We start from the raw sequence: 22,266 nt of genomic DNA, 5'->3' as shown, positions 1-22,266 counted from the left end.
TATCCACTGAACAGAACCGCTATGAAAACGGAATGAAATAAAATAAGGTGTGTGGTCAGAACTCAGTAGGTGGTCAAGGTAACCAAGCTGTAAAGCGAGGAGGGCTGACAAGAAATATGCGGGAAAGTGCAGTGAGGGGGGGGCGGTTTCGGAGGCAAAAAAATGTCCTTGAAAATGTTGCCTTAAGGAGCCCCTCCCCCCACCCTCTAAGCGTTCTTTACATAATCAGTAACTCAGGGAAGTTCCACTGTTGTGGGCTTACTGTGTTGTCACAAAAGGCTTCCATCTGCTTCCATCTGCTTGCCAGTCTTACCCGTGTGCGCAGAATTGCGCCTCGAGCAAGAAAAACAATAAGAGCAGGGGAGAGAGGGGGAAGATCAGCGCAATTAGGCCAGGGTTTTCCAAGACTTCAATGAGGCTCCTGAAGGAATGAGGCATTTCCCTCCTGCTGCCAAGTTGCAGTGGTGGGAGAGAAGGCCTAGTTCATCATCTTATGAAATGAAATTAGTTACAAACACATTCGTTCCCAGCCCAAATCCAAAAGCCAACCCTCAATCCAGCTTAAGAATTAGGAGGTGACAGTTTGGGGATTTGAGCCTACCTATGGAAAAGTCCAGGACCGGAAGCCAAGAGTGTGATTTCTGGCCCTGATTTCCCTGCGGCCAGGCAGTCATTACCATATTCCCTCCCCAGCACTGCCTCACTCAGGGGAGTGTTGGCAAAAAAGCTCTAGGGGGCTTTCTCTGCTACAGCATCAATCAATAAATATTCAATGGACAGCTAGAGTGTCCAGCCCTCTGCTAGGTCCTCTGAGCAATCTTCACAGATTTAAGAAGGAAGGACACTGGATAGCAAAAGAAACCATCAGCAAAATGAAAACACGACCTACAGAACGAGAGAAAATATTTGCCGATCATATATCTGCTAAGGGATTAATATCCAAGATATATAAAGAACTCAAACAAAAAAAAAAGAACTCATACAACTCAATAGCAAAAAGACAATCTGATTAAAAAACAGGCAGAAGAGTTGAGCAATTTTCCAAAGAATACATACAAATGACCAACAGGTATATGAAAAGGCACTCAACGTCACTCATCACCAGAGAAATGTAAATCAAAACCACAATGGGATATCACCTCGTACCTGTTAGATTGTCTATCATTAAAAGACAAGCAATTCCAAGTGGTGATGAAAATGTGGAAAAAAAAGGAACCCTTGAGCACTGTGAGTGAAAGTGTAAATTGGCGCAGTCACTGTGGAAAACAGTACAGAGGGTCCTCAAAAAATTAATAATAGAATTATCATATGATCCAACAATGCCAATTCCAGGTATATATCCAAAAGGAAATGAAATCCCTGTCTCAAACTGCCATCCACACCCCCATGTTCACTGCAGCATTATTTACAATAGCCACAAGCTAGCATCCGCTGACAGATGAGTGGTTAAAGAAGACATTATAAACACACACACACACACACACACACACACACACAGGAATATTTTCAGCCGTAGGAGAAGTAGAAAATCACACCATTTGCTACAACATGAGCAGAACTTAAGGGCATTATATTAAGTGAAATAAGCCAAATAAAGACTAATCCTATATGATCTCACTTATATGTGGAATTTTTTTTAAAACCCAACCTTTAAAAAACAGAGAACAGATTAGTGGTTGCCAGAGGTAGAAGAAATGGGTGAAGACGGGTCAAAGGTACAAACTTCCAGTTATAAAAGAACTATGTCTGGGGTATATGATGTACATCACGGTTATTATATCTAATAGTAAGTCACCGTATACGTGACAGTTGCTAACAAAGTCGATCTTATGGGAGGGGATAAATGTTAACCACACCTACTGTGTTGTGTTGCTCTGGCCACAGAACCTACCCTCTTACCTTCTAGCCTTGCTCTGCCCATCGCAGTAGTCGCTGGTCACACGTGGCTGTGGAATACTGAGAGTGTGGCTAGTCTGAACCGAGATGTGCTGTGGGAAATACACGCTGGATTTCAAAGACTTGACCTGAAAAATAAATCGAAAATATCATGTTGATATTTATATTGATTGCCCATAGAAATTATATTTCAGATATATTTAGTTGAATAAAAAGTCTTATTATGATCACTGCAATACTGTTTCTCTTCACTTTTTTTAACAGGGCTCCCAGAAAATTTTAAATTACATTTGTGACTCACCTTGTACGTCTGCAGGACTGAAGGGCAGTCCTATACTGACCTCAGAGCCTGGGGCCAGCATTAAATCAACCAAGACAAGGAGAGGGCCTAGTGCAGTGCCTGAAACAAATTAAGCACAAAAACTATTGTTAATATTAGTAAGATTAGTGGTTTCCAAATTTTATAGACGTTTGTTTTTCAAGCCACTTCTTATAACAGATTTAGAAAAGGAGTTCTGGGGGCGCCTGGGTGGCTCAGTCGGTTAAGTGTCCACCTTTGGCTCAGATCGTGATCCCAGGGTCCTGGAATCAAGTCCTGTATCGGGCTCCTTGCCCAGCAGGGAGTTTGCTTGCCCCTCCACAACACAGCTCATGTTCTCTTTCTCTCTCTCTCTCAAATAAATAAAACCTGGAAAAAAAATGGTGTTCTGATCAAAGCAGAGAGAACTTGAGTTCTCCCCAGGGGCCCATTCACCCTGGGCACCACCTCCACAGATGAGAAACCCATGCAGTCAAGTCATCCTAAAATGTCTTTGAAGCTCTAGAACCTTCAGAGAAGATGAAGGAGTGATATGAGACGAAAACCATGATGTCTGCGTGTCAATGGCAGTACTTGAAAAATGACCAAGGACTTCAAATGTTCTCGCCCTAAAAAAGGGACGACAACGACATGACATGATAGACATGTTAGCTAATGCTTCAGTGGTCACCATATTGCAATATGGAAGTGTGCCAAATCGAATCAACCCATGTAGACCTTAAACCTACACAATGTCATATGTCAATTACATCTCGATAAAAGTTAATTAATCAATTACCGAAAACAAGATCACAGAATAACACTACCCTTTTGCTTGGGAGAATCAAAGTGGTTTGGCCCGGGTCTAGCTAGATACAGTCTGGAAATCAGGGTGTCATGAACGTGAATGGGAGGAGAGGGCCACTGCGGTCCCCAGATCATTAGCTGCATATACAATATCCATGGGCCACAGCACTGCTCTACCTCTGCTCCTCACAACCGCTGACTCCCCATCCATGTACAGCCTGGGGAAGGCTCTCAGAGCTGCCGCCAGGCACCAAGATGGCTAGGTCCAGCTCCAGGGAAAGGCGGCAAGTGACACTCAGCCCAGACACCACAATGACTCTGCTGTCCTGAAGGCAACTCTGGGCTGTCAGCCCCTGTGTCTGCCAGCCAAGCCACCCAGCTCTCCCTGCAGCCCTCGCCCCTGGCTCTCCTGCTCTGTGTGTGTGTGTGTGTGTGTGGACGGGGACAGCAGCCAGCTCTCTGCCGGGCTCTCTAACAAGTTCCACGAGTCTGTTTGTTAAAGAAAAATTCCAGTGGGTCCATCCAACACATGGAACTCAAGTACAGAAATTATATTTATCCGCCCTACTGCCAAGGAGATCACATGCCCCGTGAGTCACTCCAGATGTGCTCAAAAACAGAGACTCTCTGTGGAAGCCCAGTCCCCCAATCCCGGAGAGAGTCGAATTAGCAGAAGTCCCAATTCCTAATCCCCCCACTCCCCCCGCAAGAGGCTGCCTCTGCCTCCACCCTTCTGGGGCAGGAGAGGGCATCTGTGCACTTCTGTAAAGGGAAGGTGGGTACGAACTGTATCTTCGTGCTGGGCAGACGGGTACAGGCATACCTGTAGCTCCTGAGGTCCCACTGGGTTTGAGGACAACTTTTCACCTTTCTGGAAGAGAAGATGTGCTGGAAAACACTGCTACTTCTGCTGTTGTGCTACAATGCCCAGGCTACTGTGTCCCATAGGTGGAGCAGGGGTAAGTTGCTTTCTATTTGTCTGTTTGACGTGCATTACTCTTTCGTAAATACAATTAGGAATGGGGGGAGAAAGAATAGGGTGGTCGAAGGAGATTAGAAGCCCTACACCACCACCACCCCTTTTATCTCCTCTCTGCCAATGGCTTTAAGCTTCTTGACATGTTAGAAGGTGCTAGAAGCTAATGAGGGATGGGACACTGAAAAATACCAAAGCCGCTGAGGGAACTCAGTCGAGGTGAAGAACACAGAGGGCATGCCTTTCTGACATGCCAGAGCTAAGTCATCTTTGCTTCTAAGAATGTGAGCAGACTCCCTTGAGCAGCTCCCCCCACCCCCAGCGGCTGCAGCCAGGCAGGGCATGTGAAGAGCGGGTACCAAGACTGATGATAGTATCGTGGGACGGTGGGTGCTGGGGTGCAGAGGCCTGCTAACTGGGGGACCCCGACAAGAGGCCCAGGGCATTGGCTGTCCACATGGAGGTCTCCATGCTGCTTCTGAGCAGGGGTGGACAATCTTTCCATCCGGGCAGAGCCGGGCCAGTGGCAGGAGAAGAGTGACAGACCCTTTAGTGTTCACTCAGGTGTGAGTCAGCTCCCACCCGCCCGGTGGTCCACCTCGAAAAAGAAGGAGCCCGGCAAGGCTGTTCCCTCGTGGCCGACTTCCTTTCCCTCAGGACCCCGTGGCATCTTTTCTGTAAGCTCAGGACTGACTCCAGGTGGCAGAGCCTGGCAGCATCTCCAGCCAATTAGAGTTGATCACTGCTGGGGATCGAGGGAGCAGTAGTGTGGACCCCTCTGTGCAGAACTCAACCCTCTCCACTGCCTGAAGTCAGCTGAGGTCTCTCTCCCCAGAAGCCCTGTAAAAAGAAGGCAGGCCCATAGGTGTTTCTAGAGATCCAAAAGAGGACGCCAGACTGGCATGGCGGGAGGGGTGGGTGTGGGGCTGAGCCTCCAGGTTCTCAAGGAGAGTGCTGGGGAAGGAAGGAGCCGCCAGTGTGGACCGGAGATGCACAGAGCAAATGAACCTGATACGGGCGGGGAGCAAAAGCCATTCACTTATTTGGGTTTTATTCTCTCACTTTCAAGCTTGAGATCGGTGATTTGCCAATTCTCTGAGCTTTCTCTGAGCTGAGCTGTGAAATGATTGTTACACCCAGAGGCAAATAATTAATGGAGCATTTTCCTTTTTTTTCTGGAAACATCACACACACACCCCCTCCCTGCTCATGATGTGCGCAAACTTTGGAGGCAACACTTAGGAGAGCAAAGAGACCGGGGCGTTACATTCGGCCACTTACCCCGTGCGCTACCGGAGCCTTCCCCACTTGCCTATTAGAAAAAGATAGTAATACCCACCCTCCCGATGCACAGGCTGTTAGAAAGCCAAACGAGATAACTGGATTTGTAATAAGGCTGTAAACACCACAGCCACGTCATGGGCAATCCTGCAAGAAACTCAAGGATTTAAGCTCTGCCTCTCATTGGCTGTGTGATGTCTCTCAAGTCTCTTAACCTCTCTGAGCTTCGGTTCACTAACAAGTCACATATTAACAATAACAGAGCTAATCTTCACTGTGTGTGGTGAGGGTCATATTAAAAATGTAAATAAAATGTTTTGTAAATGGTGAAGAAGCTTATCAATGTGAATTATTACCTACCACTTAAACCAATGGAAAAAAAATTCATTAAGGAAAATTTGAGGTTCTCACTTAACAGGTTCTATAGCAACATCCTGGGGAAGGTCAGCCCCTAAATAATAATAACAAATCTATCTAGAGACGGGAAGCCAGTACAGCTGGAACAGAGACAGTGATGAGGCAGTTTCGTTAAATCCTAGATTAGTGGTTCCCGGCAGAGTCAACAAGTGATAGCGTCCTTCCAATCATCATCAGAAGTGTTCCACATAGTTTATTTTTTTCATTTTTAACATTTTTTCCTAATTATAAAAGGAATACCCAATTGCCATTTTTTAAAAATGGAACGGGAGTCACACCCAAATAAAAATAATTTTTCCTAATGTATTTAACTCTTCCTTTCGCCTTCATCCTTACCCCAAACCCCACCCCAGCGCCAGGCCTAATTTAGAAGAATTCCCAGTCGGGGGCCCCGGGGTGGCTCAGTGCTTAAGCAGCTGCCTTCAGCCCAGGGTGCTGGGATCAAGCCCCCCTCCGGCTCCCCGCTTGGCCTGAAGCCTGCTTCTCCCTCTCCCACTCCCCCTGCTTGTGTTCCCTTTCTCGCTGTGTCTATGTCAAATAAATAAATATTCTTTAAAAAGAGAGAGAGAAGAATTCTGACACAGCCTGAGGGTCTTCCCACATGTCTGCCTGCCTGTCTGCCCGAAAACCTCCTCCATCCGACCTCTATCCCCCCTCCCCCACCCCAGCATCAGCACCCCGGCCTCCACCCTCCCCCGCCCCCTGCCCCCAAGTGGAAATGTAGAAATAAACCCAAAAGGAACACACCCTGCTGTCAGGACATTTTCCTACCATTCTCGGGGCCTCTCCCTAGAAGCGCTCTCTAGGATTCGGCCCTGGGAGGCGGCTTTCCACGCCAGCCCTGCCAGCCCGCTGCTCCAGCCCCACCAACATCACCGAGACCTGATGACTCACCTGTGGTTAGCGAGGCCCGTCCGGAAGCCGGACACACCTGGCCCAAGCCCCCAGATCCTGCCAGAACCCCACTTGGGGGGCTGAGGGGAACTAACTGGTCTTAAAAAAAAAAAGAAGAAGAAGAAGAAGGGGCGCCTGGGTGGCTCAGTCGTTAAGCGTCTGCCCTCAGCTCAGGTCATGGTCCCAGGGTCCTGGGATCGAGTCCCACATCAGGCTCCTTGCTCAGCGGGAAGCCTGCTTCTCTCTCTCCCACTCCCTCTGCTTGTGTTCCCTCTCTCGCTGTGTCTCTCTCTGTCAAATAAATAAATAAAATCTTTAAAAAAAAAAAAAGAAGAAGAAGAAGAAGAAGAAAGGGGGGAAAATGTATGTATTACATACTATAACTGTTTTTATTAAATATATGCAAATTATTCTTTTAAAAAGCAGGTTAATAGGGAAGGCTGGCCCTTCAGTAACCTGGTGGAATTTATGTCATTTTCAGGAGTCCCTTTGAGGGCTGGGTGTGTTTTCAGGCATGAAGGGAAGGGCCTGTGATGAGTGTTCAGTAAGCACTGACTAACAGGACTCATGTAACTGAGTGCCCCCCAACCCGCAGCCCCAGTCACCCCCAGTGACCATCCGCCCACAGGTAAGGAAACTGGAGAACCGGCCAGCAGTCGAGGAGCCCCAGATCACTCAGCTGGAAGGCTAGAGCTGGATATTGTCACCTACCCCACGTCTGTGGCATCACAGTCTCAGGTTCCCCCTGCAGCCCTAGGACCCCCACAGGGGAGGGCAGGGGGGGGGAACGCCCGGCGGCAGGACCACTCCCAGAAGACCCCAACACACCCGGCCAAGATCCTGGCTCCCTCAGAATCTCACTGCATTTCTGAAGGGTTGGCCCAGGAGCAGAAAAGTAAATAACATCAGTAAGATCTCACAAAAGATCTTTCATAAATGAGAGTTTTTCCTATCCACACCCGCCATTTCCATGGAGTTGCTTCGACTGCTTCGTTAAAAGCATCGTATTTTGGCTTGATATCGTGTGCAGTCTGAATCCCTTCCGGCAAGCTCCTTGGTACAAATGGTGTGTACAGTTGTGTGGGAGCCGTGGTTAGCCTTAATACCGCTCTGTTCTATTAAACATATTTGGAAGATTGGGGCGCCTGGGTGGCTCAGTGGGTTAAAGCCTCTGCCTTCGGCTCAGGTCATGATCTCAGGGTCCTGGGATCGAGCCCCACATCGGGCTCTCTGCTTGGCAGGGAGCCTGCTTCCCTTCCTCTCTCTCTCTGCCTGCCTCTCTGCCTCCTTGTGATCTCTGTCTGTAAAATAAATAAATAAAATCTTTTAAAAAAAAAAAAAAACATATTTGGAAGATTATGGGAAGGAAGATTTTTATCCCAGATTACAAGAAGTCAACGAGAAGGTCAGGCTGCAGAGAAAAGACAGGCTCTTCCATTTAAGAAGACTTCTGTCTGTATGTCTGGGCAAGAAAGCTCAGAAGGCTACGGTGTGGGAGAGACAGGTGTCAGCCCTGACTGAGATTATTAAAAGGAGATTCTCCCAGGCAGGAATGCAGGCTCCTTGGAGATAAAGGGAAGGGGTGGTAGAGATAGGAGACCACATCTACATTTTGATAATTAGTCGGCACTTGGAACTAAAAATAAATCCTAGAATTATCCTGTTAGAAAGAAAGAAAGAATTTAGGGGCACCTGGTGGTTAGTCGGTTAAGTATCCGACTCTTGATTTCGGCTTGGTCTTGATCTCAGGGTCTGGAGTTCAAGCCCCGCCTTGGGCTCCACACTGGGTGTGGAGCCTATTTTAAAAGTTGGGGGGGAGGGGAGAGAAGGATTTAGTAAAGCACTCTGTTTGGAAAGAATGGGGTTTTGTGACAAGGGTAATTAATGTGTTTCTATGGGATCATGTACTCCTTCAATAGCTGTGGGCAGGATGCTATGCACTGGGAATACAGCACCGAACAAAACAGACAAGAACCCATGCCCTCAGGAAGTGAGGGAAACAGATATAAACACGTGTATAAATAAGACATCTGGTTTTTTTGATGAGAATAAATTAGGGACAGAGTATAAAGGATTTAAATAGAGAAATCAGGGAGGGCGTCCCTGAGGAAGTGACTAAAGGCCTGAAGGAAACTGAGTAGTAAGCCATGCAATCCCTGGAGAAAGTATCCCAGGCAGAGGAAACAGAAGTGCAAAGGCCCTGTGGCAGAAGATGCCTGGTATGCTCACAGAGCAGTGAAGAAGCCTGTGGCTGTGGTGGCAGCAGCAGGGGTGGGGTACGGGGAAATAACAGGCTCAGAGAGGCAGGAAGGAGGCAAATCATGTAGCACCTCATAGCTACAAGATCATCTGATGGTCTTTGGCTTCTACTCTGAGTGAGATGAAAAGCCCTGGACAAAGGAGTGACAGCCTCTGACCTGTTTTCACAGACTCGCTTTAGACACATTAAGAATAGAATGATGGCGGGGCACCTGGGTGGCTCAGTGGATTAAAGCCTCTGCCTTCAGCTCAGGGCATGATCCCAGGGTCCTGGGATCGAGCCCCACATCGGGCTCTCTGCTCAGCAGGGAGCCTGCTTCCCCCTCTCTCTCTGCCTGCCTCTCTGCCTACTTGTGATCTCTGTCTGTTAAATAAATAAAATCTTTAAAAAAAAAAAAAAAAAAAGAATAGAATGATGGGGCTCCTGGGTGACTCAGCCGGTTAAGCATCCGACTCTTGATTTCAGCTCGGGTCATGATCTCAGGGTCGTGAGTTCAAGACACACATTGGGCTCCAGGCTCACCAGGGAGTCTGCCTGACATTCTCTCTCCCTCTCCCGCTCCCCCTGCTCACACATGCTCTCTCTCTCTCCCTTTCAAATAAATGAATAAATCTTAAAAAAAAAAGAACAGAATACAACGAGGGTGGGAGCCAAGGATGGAAGCTAAGACAACTTTAGGAGAGGCCCCCAAGCCTGGAACCAGAGTCTAGCCGAGATGTTGCAAGTAGTAGACAGGTTCCAGATATATCCTGAAGTAGAGCCAGGAAGATTTACTGACTGGCGGCATGTGCAATGTGAAAGAGAAAAATGGAGGATGACCCCAAGGTTTTTGGCCTGAGCAACTGAGAGAGGTGGGGAAGACCTCAGACAGCAGGATGGGTGTGCAGGGAGAGCAGTGTTCATACGCGCGTGGTGTGTACATGTGTTTGTGTGGGGGGTGGGGGCGTATGGTGTACGTATGTGTGTGGTGTGTGTGCCTGTGTGTGTGGCATGTGTCTGGTATGTGGGGGGTGTGGTACATACGTATGTGGAGTGTGTGTGGTGTGGTGTATGTGTGTGTGGTATGGCATGCATGTGGTGTGTGGGTACATGGTACATGTGTGGCATGGGGGGTGTGGGGGGGGTGTGGTAAGGGTGTGGGGGTGGTGTATGTGTGTATGTGTATGATATGTGTCTGGTGTGTGCATACGTGGTATGTGTGGAGTGCATGGTGTGTGGTGTGTGGTGTGGTATATGTGTGTGTGGTGTGGCATGCATCTGGTGTGCGTGTACATGGTACATGTGTGGCATGGGGGGTGTGGGGGGTGGTGTGGTAAGGGTGTGGGGGGTGGTGTATGTGTGTGTGCGTGTGATGTGTGTAGTGTGTACATACATGATACATGTGGTGTGCATGGTTGTGTGTGGTGTGGTGTGTGTGTGTGGCATGTGTCTGTTATGTACGGCGTGCGGTGCATGCATACGTGGAGTGTGTGTGGGGGTGTGTGGTGTGGTAAGGATGCGGGGGTGGTGTATGTGTGTGTGTGATATGTGTCTGGTGTGTGCATACATGGTATGTGTGGAGTGCATGGTGTGTGGTGTGTATGTGTGTGGTGTGGCATGCGTCTGGTGTGTGCGTACGTGGTATGCGTACGTGGTATGTGTGTGGCATGGGGGTTGTGGTGTGGTAAGGGTGGGGGGGGTGGGGTGTGTGTGTGTGTGTGATATGTGTGTAGTGTGTGCGTACGTGGTACGTGTGCTGTGCATGGTTGTGTGGTGTGTGTGTGTGTGTGTGTTGGGGTTGGCCTGGGTATGGGGTCAGGAGAGGCAGCTGTTACAAAAGGGGCAAGAACACGCCCGCCGGCGGCTCGGTGGACTGATGTCCGGCCGGGAGGGTGAGGCTGGAGGTCCCCCCGGCAGTGCGTGCGGCCGGAAGAGGGTTGAGCGCGGGGATGAGGCAGGACTCGCACCGTGAAGAGGGAGGTGAGCAGGGCAGCCGGTACAGCGGCCTTTAGTTTTCTAAGACCGAAGTGTTCGTGCTGATGCGCAAGATCCAGCAGCGAGGGGAAAGGAAAGACGCGGGAGAGGAGAGAGAACAGGTGCAAGGCTGAGTGCCGCCTTCACGGAGGTGTCGCTCGCACACAGGGAGACGCTGCCCCAGGGCGGCGCACAGGCACAGGGGCTGACAAGTCCAAGTGTGTGGACAAGACGCAGGCAGCCAAGTGAGGGGAACTAGGAGAGCCAGAGCGTGGTCGGGCGGCACGGAGAGGCCCCTGCCAGCCGAACGGCCGTGAACTCAGAACGAGAACATGTGACACGGCTGTGGTTTCCCCGGCCACGTTCGGGTGCACAGGCGCGGCAGGGGACAGGTGACGAGACGGGCTGACTTTGCCGAGTGATTGCAGAAGCACAAAGGGCGAGCAAAGGAGTTGGGGGGGTGTCTATGTAGGAGAGGGATCACAGGGCTGTAGGAATGGGACCTTGCGTATGATAGAATCACAAATCAAAGTTAGAGAATTTTTAAAATCATGTGTGGCAAGGGGCGCCTGCGTGGCTCAGTCGGTTAAGCAACCAGCTCTTGATTTCGGCTCAGGTCACGATCCCAGAGTTCTGAAATCAAGCCCCCCACCGGGCTCTGTGCTGGGTCTGGAGCCTGCTTAAGATGCTCTCTCCCTCTGCCTTCCCTCACCCGACCGCACTCTCTCTCTCTTAAAAAAAAAAAAAAAAAAAAAAAAAATTATGTATGGTTCATTTCAGAATCTGTATCCTACCAACTGCATTCATTCATAATTAACTACGCTATCTTTCCTGAGCCCAGGCGGAGGCCCGATACACCTACAGAAAGATAGCATTGTTCTCCCTATCCTGAGACAGGGTCTGGGAGCCCGCAAGGTCTGGATTTAATCTCAGTCCTACGGCAAACAAATTGGGTGGCCTAGGGCAAGTTTCTGAACCTGCACGCTTCTTCATCTATGCGATGGCATGTTCGTACTCACCTCCCAGGGGGCGGATGGAAAGCCCAGGGCACGCCGACTAGCACACCGTGGGCTCATGTGCTGTTACGGTATCTGAGCTTCACGTTCTAACAGCCTGGGTCTGCAGTCCCAACGCGTCTCTGAGCAGAAGATACAGACAGAACATGCCCTACCACAGGACTCTCGAGTCTCTGGATCCGGATGCCGACGGGCTCAGTGCACCTGCATAAACTGTAGCAAGCAAATCCGTTGTTCTGTGCTGGTCTGTCCAATGTATCTGAGACCCTCAGTGTCCCCCCAGCAAAGGCTGCTATGTCCAGGGAATCCAGGAGGAGGGGAGACGCTCACGGTCCTCCTGCCCTGAGACCAGCCGTGTGCAGCAGACCTTTGTGCTAGGAGACGGGGAAGCTTCTGCTGTCCCCTGGTCACACTGAGTGGTCCTCGTGGGCACATTCACGTCCTCAAGAAACAGCTGGAGAGTGGGCGGGCTGCCGAGTGTTGAGTGGAAAAGAGGAAAATAAATTGGCCCAGTTTTACATTAAGCAAAAGGCACAAGAAATCAGTGAATTCAACAAACCTGTCCCAGTAGCCTGCTTGCCTGAGGCTCCGTGCTCAGATGGGGCCCTTCTGCCCGTCTGGGGCCTCCCACACTGCTCCCTGCTGTCCCCTCTCTCAGAGAAGGTGTTGTCACTAATGGCCATCCTCAGGTCTCCTTCCCATCAGCTTGGTGAAGGCTGGGCTGCCCCAGGCAGTTTACTAATCACCCACAGTGAACTTAACAATGACCTCCATCAAGGTAGGCGATGAGCTAGCTGCTTGCGGGACAGGAAAATCCCAGCAGAGCCTGAAGAGTCCCTGTGGCTGTTTTGGTTTCGTGAGGCTTTTAAAAAATGTCTGGCTCATCTTTATTTTTTTTTTTTTAAGGATTTTTCTTGAAGATTTTATTTATTTATCTGGCAGAGAGAGAGTACAAGCAGGGGGAGCAGCAGGCAGAGGGAGAAGCAGGCTTCCCGTTGAGCAGAGAGCCCGATGCAGGACTCGATCCCAGGACCCTGAGATCATGACCTGAGCTGAAGGCAGACGTGTAACCCACGGAGCCACCCAGGTGTCCCCAAAATCCCTGGCTCATCTTTTTTAAATGTTTTTTTTTAATGATTTTATTTATTTATTTAACAGGCAGAGAGAGCGAGAGGAGGAAGCAGGCTCCCCGCTGAGCAGAGAGCCCAATGCCGGGCTTGATCCCAGGACCCTGGGATCATGACCTGAGCTGAAGGCAGATGCTTAACCCACGGAGCCACCCAGGTGCCCCAAAATCCCTGGCTCATCTTTTTTAAATGTTTTTTTTTTAATGATTTTATTTATTTATTTGACAGACAGAGATCACAAGTAGGCAGAGAGTCAGGCAGAGAGAGCAAGAGGAGGAAGCAGGCTCCCCGCTGAACAGAGAGCCCGATGCGGGGCTCGATCCCAGCACCCTGGGATCATGACCTGAGCTGAAGGCAGAGGCCTTAACCCACTGAGCCACCAAGGCGCCCCTCCCTGGCTCATCTTTAAAACCATCCCCACATATATACTGAGCCTTCCCTTGAAGCCCAGGGTTATGCAGACATCGAGGTCAAGGAAGGGGAGCATAAACTTCCTCCCTCGCTCCCAGGAGCTGGCCGGCCACCCAGACGAACGCCTTCAGGGTGACAAACAGCACGATGTGAAATGTGGAGACTGGATGCAGAGGGCATACGGAGCTAGAGAAAGGACACAGGTGGACAGCGGGGTTACAGAGAAAGATTTCCAGGGGAGCAGGACTGTGTGTCTCACCACGCAGGAGCAAGTCTAGTTTAAAGCTTCGCACATCCACGCCTCTGGGAGCTGGTCAGCTCTTACGTGGGCCATTTGCATTTCTGGCAGAGTCCAGCCTTCCCTGTCATAGACAAGAATATCGGGAGTGACTGTGTACTTAACCTTTTACCCACTGTTTTGCCGGGGACCAGACGTAGCTTATTTCTCGCCATTCCCCGCCCCACCTCCAGCATCTCCATGAAGGCAAATCTATCCTCTCCAGGCCTCGCCTTGTTGCCAAGAGAGTCAGACCCGGGGCCTCTCAGATGTCTGGACCCGCGCTTCCACACCCAGGTCTGTAGGAAAGCACCTGCCAGGCCCACCGTCTATGCAGCTGCAACGACGGGCGGAGCTCCCGCAGAAGGTGGTGGAAGCAATGTGGAGCAGGAGAACAAGGACGGAGGGGTCCATCTTTCAGATTTCTGTGCACCCCCCCGTACACACACTTGCTGGGGCAATGATGAGTCTCCCGGTCTAGAAGCTGAATCTATTTCTAACGGTCTTCCCCAAACTGTGTTATCATTTTTAAAAGAATCAGAATAAGGGCTCTTGGAAACAGCAGTGTTTTCATTATTAAGCTGAGCTTTGAATCTGGAAGTATTTTCTTCCCCATTCTTAGAGAACTCAGGGTCCACTTAGGGTGTGTGGGTTAAAGGGGTCTTGGTGTTCACAGGGAGGCAGTTCAGCTGTGAAGAACTTCCTGGAAGGCAGCCAACCCCAAGTCTGAGATGACGGGAAGCCGAAAGGGCTCCATACCCAAGGCATTCATTCCCTCTTATCCTCTTCACCTGCTGGGGTATGAATTTTTTTTTTTTTTTAAGGGACCAATACCTGTAATTTCACAATAAGAATGGAATCCGGGGACAAGAATTAAAGAAATAAAATTGCTCTCGGATCCTATCCCGGGAACGGGATTTCATCCACCTTTCCATGGTAAGAAGAAAAGAAGGGCGCGCAGGAAAAAAGTAGGTCACATCTCATTCTAGGACTGGATCTGATCCTGGTGTCATCTCCCACCGAGGAGAAAGTGAAGTCATAGTACGCACCCTCTTTGGGCCTCTGCTCCTTTGTCTCCGAGAACAAGATGGCCCTGGTCTCTTCCGATGACCCCATCAGATGGGAGTGGGGTGTGCCTCACAGCAGGACACCCTCTACTTGGCTGTGAGGCTGGATAACCCAATGCCTGCCCACCGTAATGACCTGGGAGCTGGCCTTGGGCATTCAGGATTTCCCAAGCTCCCAGGTAATCCTGATATACGGTCAAGGGTGAGAACCACTGGGTTAACCCAAGAGTGGCCATAGGGCTAGGGCAGCTCCTTCTCTACAACGTCAGGCCAACCACCCTCCGATTCTCAACGTCAGCTGCCATAAGGAGCTGCCATTAGAAGCCTAGGAAGCTTTGGAAAAAAAATCTTCCCGTCCCATGTGCACCCTGTTCCATTACATCAGAGCCTCTGCAGCCAGGACCCACGCATCCGCCCCTTGGGTGATTCTAACGTGCGGTCAAGGTTGCAAATCAGCAGAGCAGGAGATGCCTCCGTCCGTCCACCTGATACTGTAGGCAGAGGCAATGAGTGAACAGAGGCCAAGGTCTTCTCAAGCCCTAAAAACCATGATTCTGTGGGAAGTTGGCACTTTGCTGGCAAAGGAAACAAATTTTGCTAAACTGCCAGCATAGAATCTAATGCTTGGCAATTCATAGGCTCTGGGGAAAAGCTCTGGGGAAGCAGAGATGGTCACTCTGCTCGTCAAGGCCTCCTTCGATGCAGGGATTTTGTCAGCCTGCCAGGCTCTGCAGGGGGTGCTGAAACCATATTTACGCTAGCCCGGGAGGAAACTGTGCTAGAGATAATAAATGAGTTACAGGGAGTGCCTGGGGGGTTCAGTCGGTTAGGCATCTGACTTCCGCTCAGGTCATGATTCCAGGGTCCTGGGATCGAGCCCCGCATCGGGCTTTCTGCTCAGTGGGGACCTGCTTCTCGCTCTCCCACTGCCATTCCCCTTGCCTCTGTGCTCTCTCTCAGTTAAATAAATAAATACAATCTTAAAAATATATTTAAAAATAATAATAAATGAGTTACAGAGTAAACAGTATTATAGCAATATGACACCCAACCACCTTTTTCCAAGAAGTAGGAGATGCCCATCAGTGAGCTTTTCAGGAAATGTCCTTTACACTGAAGATGTTTCATTTTTATCACTTCCAATAGAAAACCTTCTAAAATGCTTCAGCAGTGCCCCTCCTTCTTTAGCCAGAGCACACTGGGCGTCCCTAGACTCTCGGTGGTTCCAAGGGCACCATGATCAAGAAGGAGAGCGGTGACATATGGTTGTGCAACTCACAGTTCGCACAACTTCAGGGGGCGCTACTTACCTCCAAATCTCTTCAGTTTTTACAGTTGGTTGCCCCAGCTTCCAGCAGAAAAGAACCAAGTGTCTTGAAGAAGGTGCACCTTTTTTGTCAGCAGGCAGCAGGGTGACCCGTCACTCCTGCACAGTGCCCGGGTACAAAGTGGGGCTGCGGGGTGAACAGGGCTGTCTGCTCCTACCCAGCATGATCCTGGAGAACGGCAGTTTGTCCTGAGTATTCCCATACTCTGTAATAGTTGGTCTTCTTCACCTGTCCTCTGTCCATTCCCAATTCTGTTCCCTCCTCTACCTCTAGCAGCTTATCCATATTCCTCCAACTTCTAATGCAACTTCTAAATGCAGGCACCAAGGAATAACATTGACAAGTCATTGACTCCACCAAACGCATCTCTAAGTCAGCCAGTCCCTGGGGGAAGCGCTGAACTTGGCTCCCCACACCCCTACAGCCAAGCATCAGGGTCTTGTGGCAGCTCCCTTCCTGTACTTTGTCACCTGTATTCACATCCTTGGCAGCTGTGTCTCAGATGGTCGGAGACCAGCCAGCAGTCTGCTCCTCTGATTAAAAGGGTTGTCAAGGGGCACCTGGGTGACTCAGTGGGTTAAGCCTCTGCCTTGGGCTCAGGTCATGATCTCAGGATCCTGGGATTGAGCCCTGGATCGGACTCTCTGCTCAGCGGGGAGCCTGCTTCCCCCTCTCTCTCTGCCTGCCTCTCTGCCTACTTGTGATCTCTCTCTGTCAAATAAATAAATAAAATCTTTTAAAAAATAAAATAAAATAAAATAAAAGGGTTGTCAATAAATATAAACCAGCCCCTCCTATTGATAAAGGGAACAGTAATATTAGAGAATTCATCTATTGAGTTGGGGGGGGGGTGTCAGTTTGCTCATTTCTGTTTTATTTTGTTTTACATAAATTCCCTAGGAGATACATACCCTTAGACATATGTATTTTTTCAAAACTCCCTGGGATGATTCTGGTGAGCAGCCAGGTTTGAAATTATTGGTCTGAACTAGTAACATCTGACATGCCTGGGAGCTCTTGGGGACACACCAGTGTCATCTGCCACCTCTCCCCGCTTCAGGTCCACCACCACCTGGCGTCGGTCACCATCCAGACTGGCTGGCTGGCCTCCAGGACACATGCACACTGCAGCCCCTCGAGCTAACTCTCATTTCTTGCAGCCGTGCTCTTCCCTGCTGCCCATCGCCCAAAGAGATCCTCATCGATGCCCTTGAACCCCGTCCTGCAGAGCTCCCTGGAGGAGGTCGAACTGCTCTATGAGGTAGGCAGAAGGGAAAGTGGCCAGCTCAAGTCACGCAAAAAGCGTGTATTTTGGGAACTAACCGCAGGAGGGACTGGTCTAGACGACCTTGTGGATTCGTGGCCTCCCGCCCATCCCAGAGTCAGGTCTTCCTCGCCTCTCCTCCCCTTTCCCACACGTTGTGACAGGGACTGATGGCATCAGGAGTTCAGCTGAGGCAAAATAAGACATTTCCGTCTGGTCCCCAGGCACCACCGCCAGCCACAGGGTCGGGCAACATTCCCAAGCAGAGGCTATGAGGCGGGACTGGCCTGGAGAGCTCGGGCAATGCCACGCCTGGTGTCTAAGCAGAGCCACGTCTCCAGTAACTTCACAGCTGGGATAGCTCTGTTTCTGACGGGCGAGGGCCACGCCAAAGCTCTCTTCCTCTGCCTCTCTCACCCGGGCCCCTGACCCCCCACTCCTCCTCCAAGCTACAGGTGAATCCCCCAAGGCTGCTTGGACAGGTTCAGTGATCAAATTCCAGGTTCGAGATCTGAACTGTCATTCTGGTTTTGCCCCCATCAACTGGGTGACCTCCCGTCGCCCACTCTGGGCCTGAATCCCCTCCACTGTTAAATGAGGAACTACAATGATCTCCAAAATTCCCCTCCTGCCTTGACATCCTCTCACATCCTCCACATCCCAGAACTGTCTGGCTAAGACACAGCCCACGGAGGCCAAGCCGCTGAGCTGGCAGAAGAGGAAGAGATTTCAAATCCTGCCCTGGGGGACAAACTTGGCCAAGTCTGGAACTTGGGAGCCACAGGGACAGATCTGTTCTAGAAAGACAGCAGATCGTAGCATGGAGGATGGGTTAGAGCCAGGAGGAGTCGGAGACAGGGAGGCAAGTTAGAATTCAGACAAGAGGTATTTATGAGGTTTCTGGAATGAGCCTGGCACGGAGCCGGGGAGGCACATAGCAAACTCCTTGCTACTCTTAAAGAACAGTTGAGAAATTAGGACAAATCTCTGTATCCTACCTAATTCCTAGCACAATTCTCTGCATCCTTCGAATTCAGCTTCGGATTTTAAATTACCCAAAATAGTCAGTTTGTGCTCCAGGAGATCTTTGGTGGGTGGGTGGGAGGAAGAAAGGAAAGCAGGGACTAGTGCTCTGGTCAGGGCACTAGGAATAATAAGCAGTCCTTGAAATAGTGACTCTGTACCAGGCACCGTATTAGACGCCATCTGTATTAGTCTTACTTACTTACAATAACCCAGTGCAGTATTGTTGTCACTGATCATCTCGCAGAGGAGGAAAGTGAGGCTTAGTGAATTTAAGTAACTCATCCAGGGTTACACAGCTAGTGGGAAAGTCGGAACTGGAGGCGCAGCTAGCTGCCTCCCTAAAAGAACATACATGGTAATGAATAAATACAATGATGTCCTCAGTGATGCTTGAATGCTTCCTCTCTCTCCAGTTCCTGCTAGCTGAACTTGACATCAGCCCTGACCTGCAGATCTCCATCAAGGACGAGGAGCTCGCCTCCCTGAGGAAGGCTTCTGACTTCCGCACCGTCTGCAACGACGTGATCCCCAAGCGCATCCCGGACATCCGCCGGCTGAGTGCCAGCCTCTCCAGCCACCCTGGCGTCCTCAAGAAAGAGGACTTTGAAAGGACCGCGCTGACCCTGGCCTACACGGCCTACCGCACAGCCCTGTCCCAAGGGCATCAGAAGGACATCTGGGCCGAGTCCCTCCATAGCCTCTTCCAGGCCCTGCGGCACGACCTGATGCGGTCCTCGGGCCCCAGAGTGTCCCCCTGAGAGACTGGCCTGCGCCAGGACCACGGAGCAGGGACCCATGCACACAGTAATCCAAATACTCTTCACTCTCTATTCCGTTTACAGAGCCCTGCAACAAAGCCCACGCCACCAACTCAGAGTAGCGGAGGTTAAAATAAACGCTGCCATGTTCTTTGCCCCTTGTAGATTCCTGACCAGCATGTCGGACTCGTGTCACAGTGCGACCTGCGCTGGAAGAAAGGGCTAGAGCGGGAATTCGAGATTCCTCCAAAGGCCCAGTGATTTGCCTGTGACATGTAGAAGTCTCAGCCTTCCTCCAACACCGAGTGACTGCCATGAATACCCGAGGCCAAGCACAGAGCTAGAGGAGACCGCACAGAGGTTTGGGCATGGCGGGAAGACCGGGGACACCAATGCAGAGGTGGCACCAACAGCCATGTCTATCCAGATGCTTAAAATCATTTAGCGTCATCAGAAAATGAGGTGCTCCCAGTAGAATAAATTTTTTGGATGACGGGAATTCCCCTTTCAAAGGCCAAAACTTTCCTTTGAGCAGCATTAACTTGGTATCTTTTTAAACTCTACGTACGAAACACCTTAGGCTTTTATTCAATATCTTTGAAACACTCTGATGAAGGAGTTGGATAAAATAACCTCTAAGATCACCCTACTTCTGAAATGTCCATAATCACTGAGCTAAGTGATCTATTACGGGGAGGACAGCAGGACCTAAGGGGTCCACTGGACTGTTTGCCCCAGTCCTGGAAGTCCCCAGGCTTTGCTAATTCTACATGTGCTGTGAGCTCTTCTGCTACCTTCCTCACTGTGAGGCTGTAAGATGCACTTTTCTTTCTTGCCAACAGAACCCACCCTTCACAGCATGTTCTTTCTTAGCTGTTAGCACCTGCTATCCCACAAGATAGCTAGTCAGTCTCTCTGGTTCTCATTCCCTGGTTGTATTTCTCTCTTACCTCCCTCAAATGCAGTCTCTGATATTTGCTTTTTGTTCAGTTTTTCTCTTTCTAGTATTATGTGTTCTCTCTGACATGGTCACTAAGCTGGTCTCTTTATTTTAGTTGGTGTCTCTTCGGCTCTATCTTTGGGCCCAATTCTGATAATCTCTGTATCCACTTCTTAGAGGCATCTCCCAGGCGCTTTTGGCTGACTTTTGCTCACTTGAGCTCTGCCTTGCCTGCACTCTGACCCTCACTGTCTTTCCACCCACTTTGGGTATCACTGTCTGACTCAAACAAAGGTCAAGGTATAGGGTTGGGATTTCCCAAAAGGCAGATTGGCCTCATGGTCTGCCTTCACTATTTGTCCTTTTGCTGGATGTGGGGCAGGGAGGAGGTGAGCAGAGGCCTCAACCCTCCCACATCGTGAAAAGCCCGTCCTCAGAGTCCTCCATCCCACCCTGGGGTACCACTCCCCTTAGGCTGGATCTGAGCGCTTTCTTCCCGTCACTGGGTGGAAAGACCGCCTGTAAGCCCTGCCTTCCATGTGATGATATACATGGCTGCTCCGAGGGGTAGGAGATCCATGAATGGGAGGATGGTTCCCAGGACCAGTGCTAAAATGGTAGTTCGTTCATCCTGCAGCAAAAAATTGAAGGCCTTGTGTAGTTATAAATCAGGGCCCATATTTATGTGGCTGGCAGTCAATGACTGTAAAAGAAATAGAAATAAGAAAGACAAAGGAAAATTCCATTTTCATACTAACTAGATGACCCTATGAATGACTATTTTAGGCTGAATACAAATTGACTGTTTACCCACAGGAACAGTTTATAATAAGAACTTCATCTACATGCAAAATCAAATATAACACTCACCACCTCCACCCCAAGACCCCACCCTCTGCTCAATGAACAGTAAAGCAGTAGACTGGACAGAAACGGACTGTCCCATTTTGCCTCATTAATACCACACTGTAACACCACGATCGCAACCGGGTCACATTTTGCCATATGTACGCATAGACAGAGTAATCTAAAGCATGGTGTCTGTTGTGGAAATTTGCCTGTAACTTATGGAACTTTTGGAAATTTTCCTGTAACTTATGCAATTGGCCTGTAACTAATTCTGCCATTTCTATACCGCTGGGGACTTTTAGGATCTAAAAATTCTGGAAGCATCTTCTAGAGTTGGCATCCTCCTGGCTACCTCTGGTGACACTCAAGAGACAGTGAAAAACATCTGTGTGGGGAAACATCATCTTACCTTGAATCTAAAAGAGAATCAACTCAGTGATAAATCAGTCAGAAGAGATTTCCACAGGTGAACACTTGTCAAATGTCTTTACATGGCGCCCCCTTGGTTTCCTAATCCATTTTAACATCTTACATTATTTTTTATTGTGGTAAAAAATACATGAAATTTACCATGTGAATGTCTAACTGGGCAGTACAATAGTGTTAGCCAAATGGCAGGACAGATCTCTAGAACTTTTTATCGTGCAAAAAAATGATACCTCTGGAACAACTCCCCTCCCCCCTCTTCCCGCCCCCCCCCCCACCCGCAGTGGCTGGCAACTGCCTTTCTACTTGCTGTTACTAAGAGTTTGAGTACTTTAGATACCTCATCTAAGTGGAACCTGCCTTCTATCTCTCAAGCATAGTGTTCTGGAAACTGTTTTCTTCATCTGAAAAACGGATAGAGTCCCGAAGAAGAACTACTGGTCTTAACTGTGTCGCTCACCGTACCTAATTTTATTTAACAATTATTCACTTATGGTGTAATAAAAATGTCCTGATCGAGTTTACTAGGCTCGGTGGAATCTTTGTTATGTCAGATTATCTCACCAAGGAATTTGAAATGGTCTAGGGGTTGAACGGTGGATGTTGAGTTCCGCAGCTGTTTATTATTTTCCAGCCTCTTTAATATTTGCCACCCAAACATCACACCTGTGGTCTTATTCGTTCTGAGTCTCAAAATCAGCCCAAGAATGAGGTCCGAATGTAACAAATATGGTAGCCAGACTTTCACATGCATTTAGAGATGGGTCATCATAGCCCATCCTACAATGGCAAGATAACCTCGAAGGGAACCTCGACTGTCCATAATTGCCTCTGCCTTGGAAGTCTAGAAGAACTGGTTTTCTGGAGTCACTTCTCCAGTCTCTCTGCGTTTAGCCTGGGGATCATTTCCAACTGTAGACCTTGGAATGCCATTCTTGCATTCTGTGAATTCAAGAAAAACACGGGTAACCTTATCCACATGTCCCTTCTGAGAA

At 49.4% G+C, this 22,266-nt stretch overlaps 1 protein-coding gene across 1 annotated transcript; it reads left to right on the top strand.

Moving 5' to 3' along the window:
* Positions 1 to 3,884: 3,884 nt before the first annotated feature.
* On the top strand, positions 3,885 to 19,056 carry FAM180A (family with sequence similarity 180 member A; the record flags this gene model as incomplete). Its single annotated transcript, XM_080818288.1, has 3 exons — positions 3,885 to 3,960; positions 17,169 to 17,269; positions 18,712 to 19,056. 3 exons carry the CDS (start codon positions 3,885 to 3,887, stop codon positions 19,054 to 19,056), a joined length of 522 nt encoding a protein of 173 aa, XP_080674414.1.
* Between the last annotated feature and the right edge of the window lie 3,210 nt (positions 19,057 to 22,266).

This window comes from Martes martes, assembly GCF_963455335.1.
Source record: "Martes martes genome assembly, chromosome: 11".
NCBI lineage: Eukaryota > Metazoa > Chordata > Mammalia > Carnivora > Mustelidae > Martes > Martes martes.
Note: the sequence above shows the minus strand (reverse complement) of the source record. Positions and strands in the feature narration are given on the sequence as shown.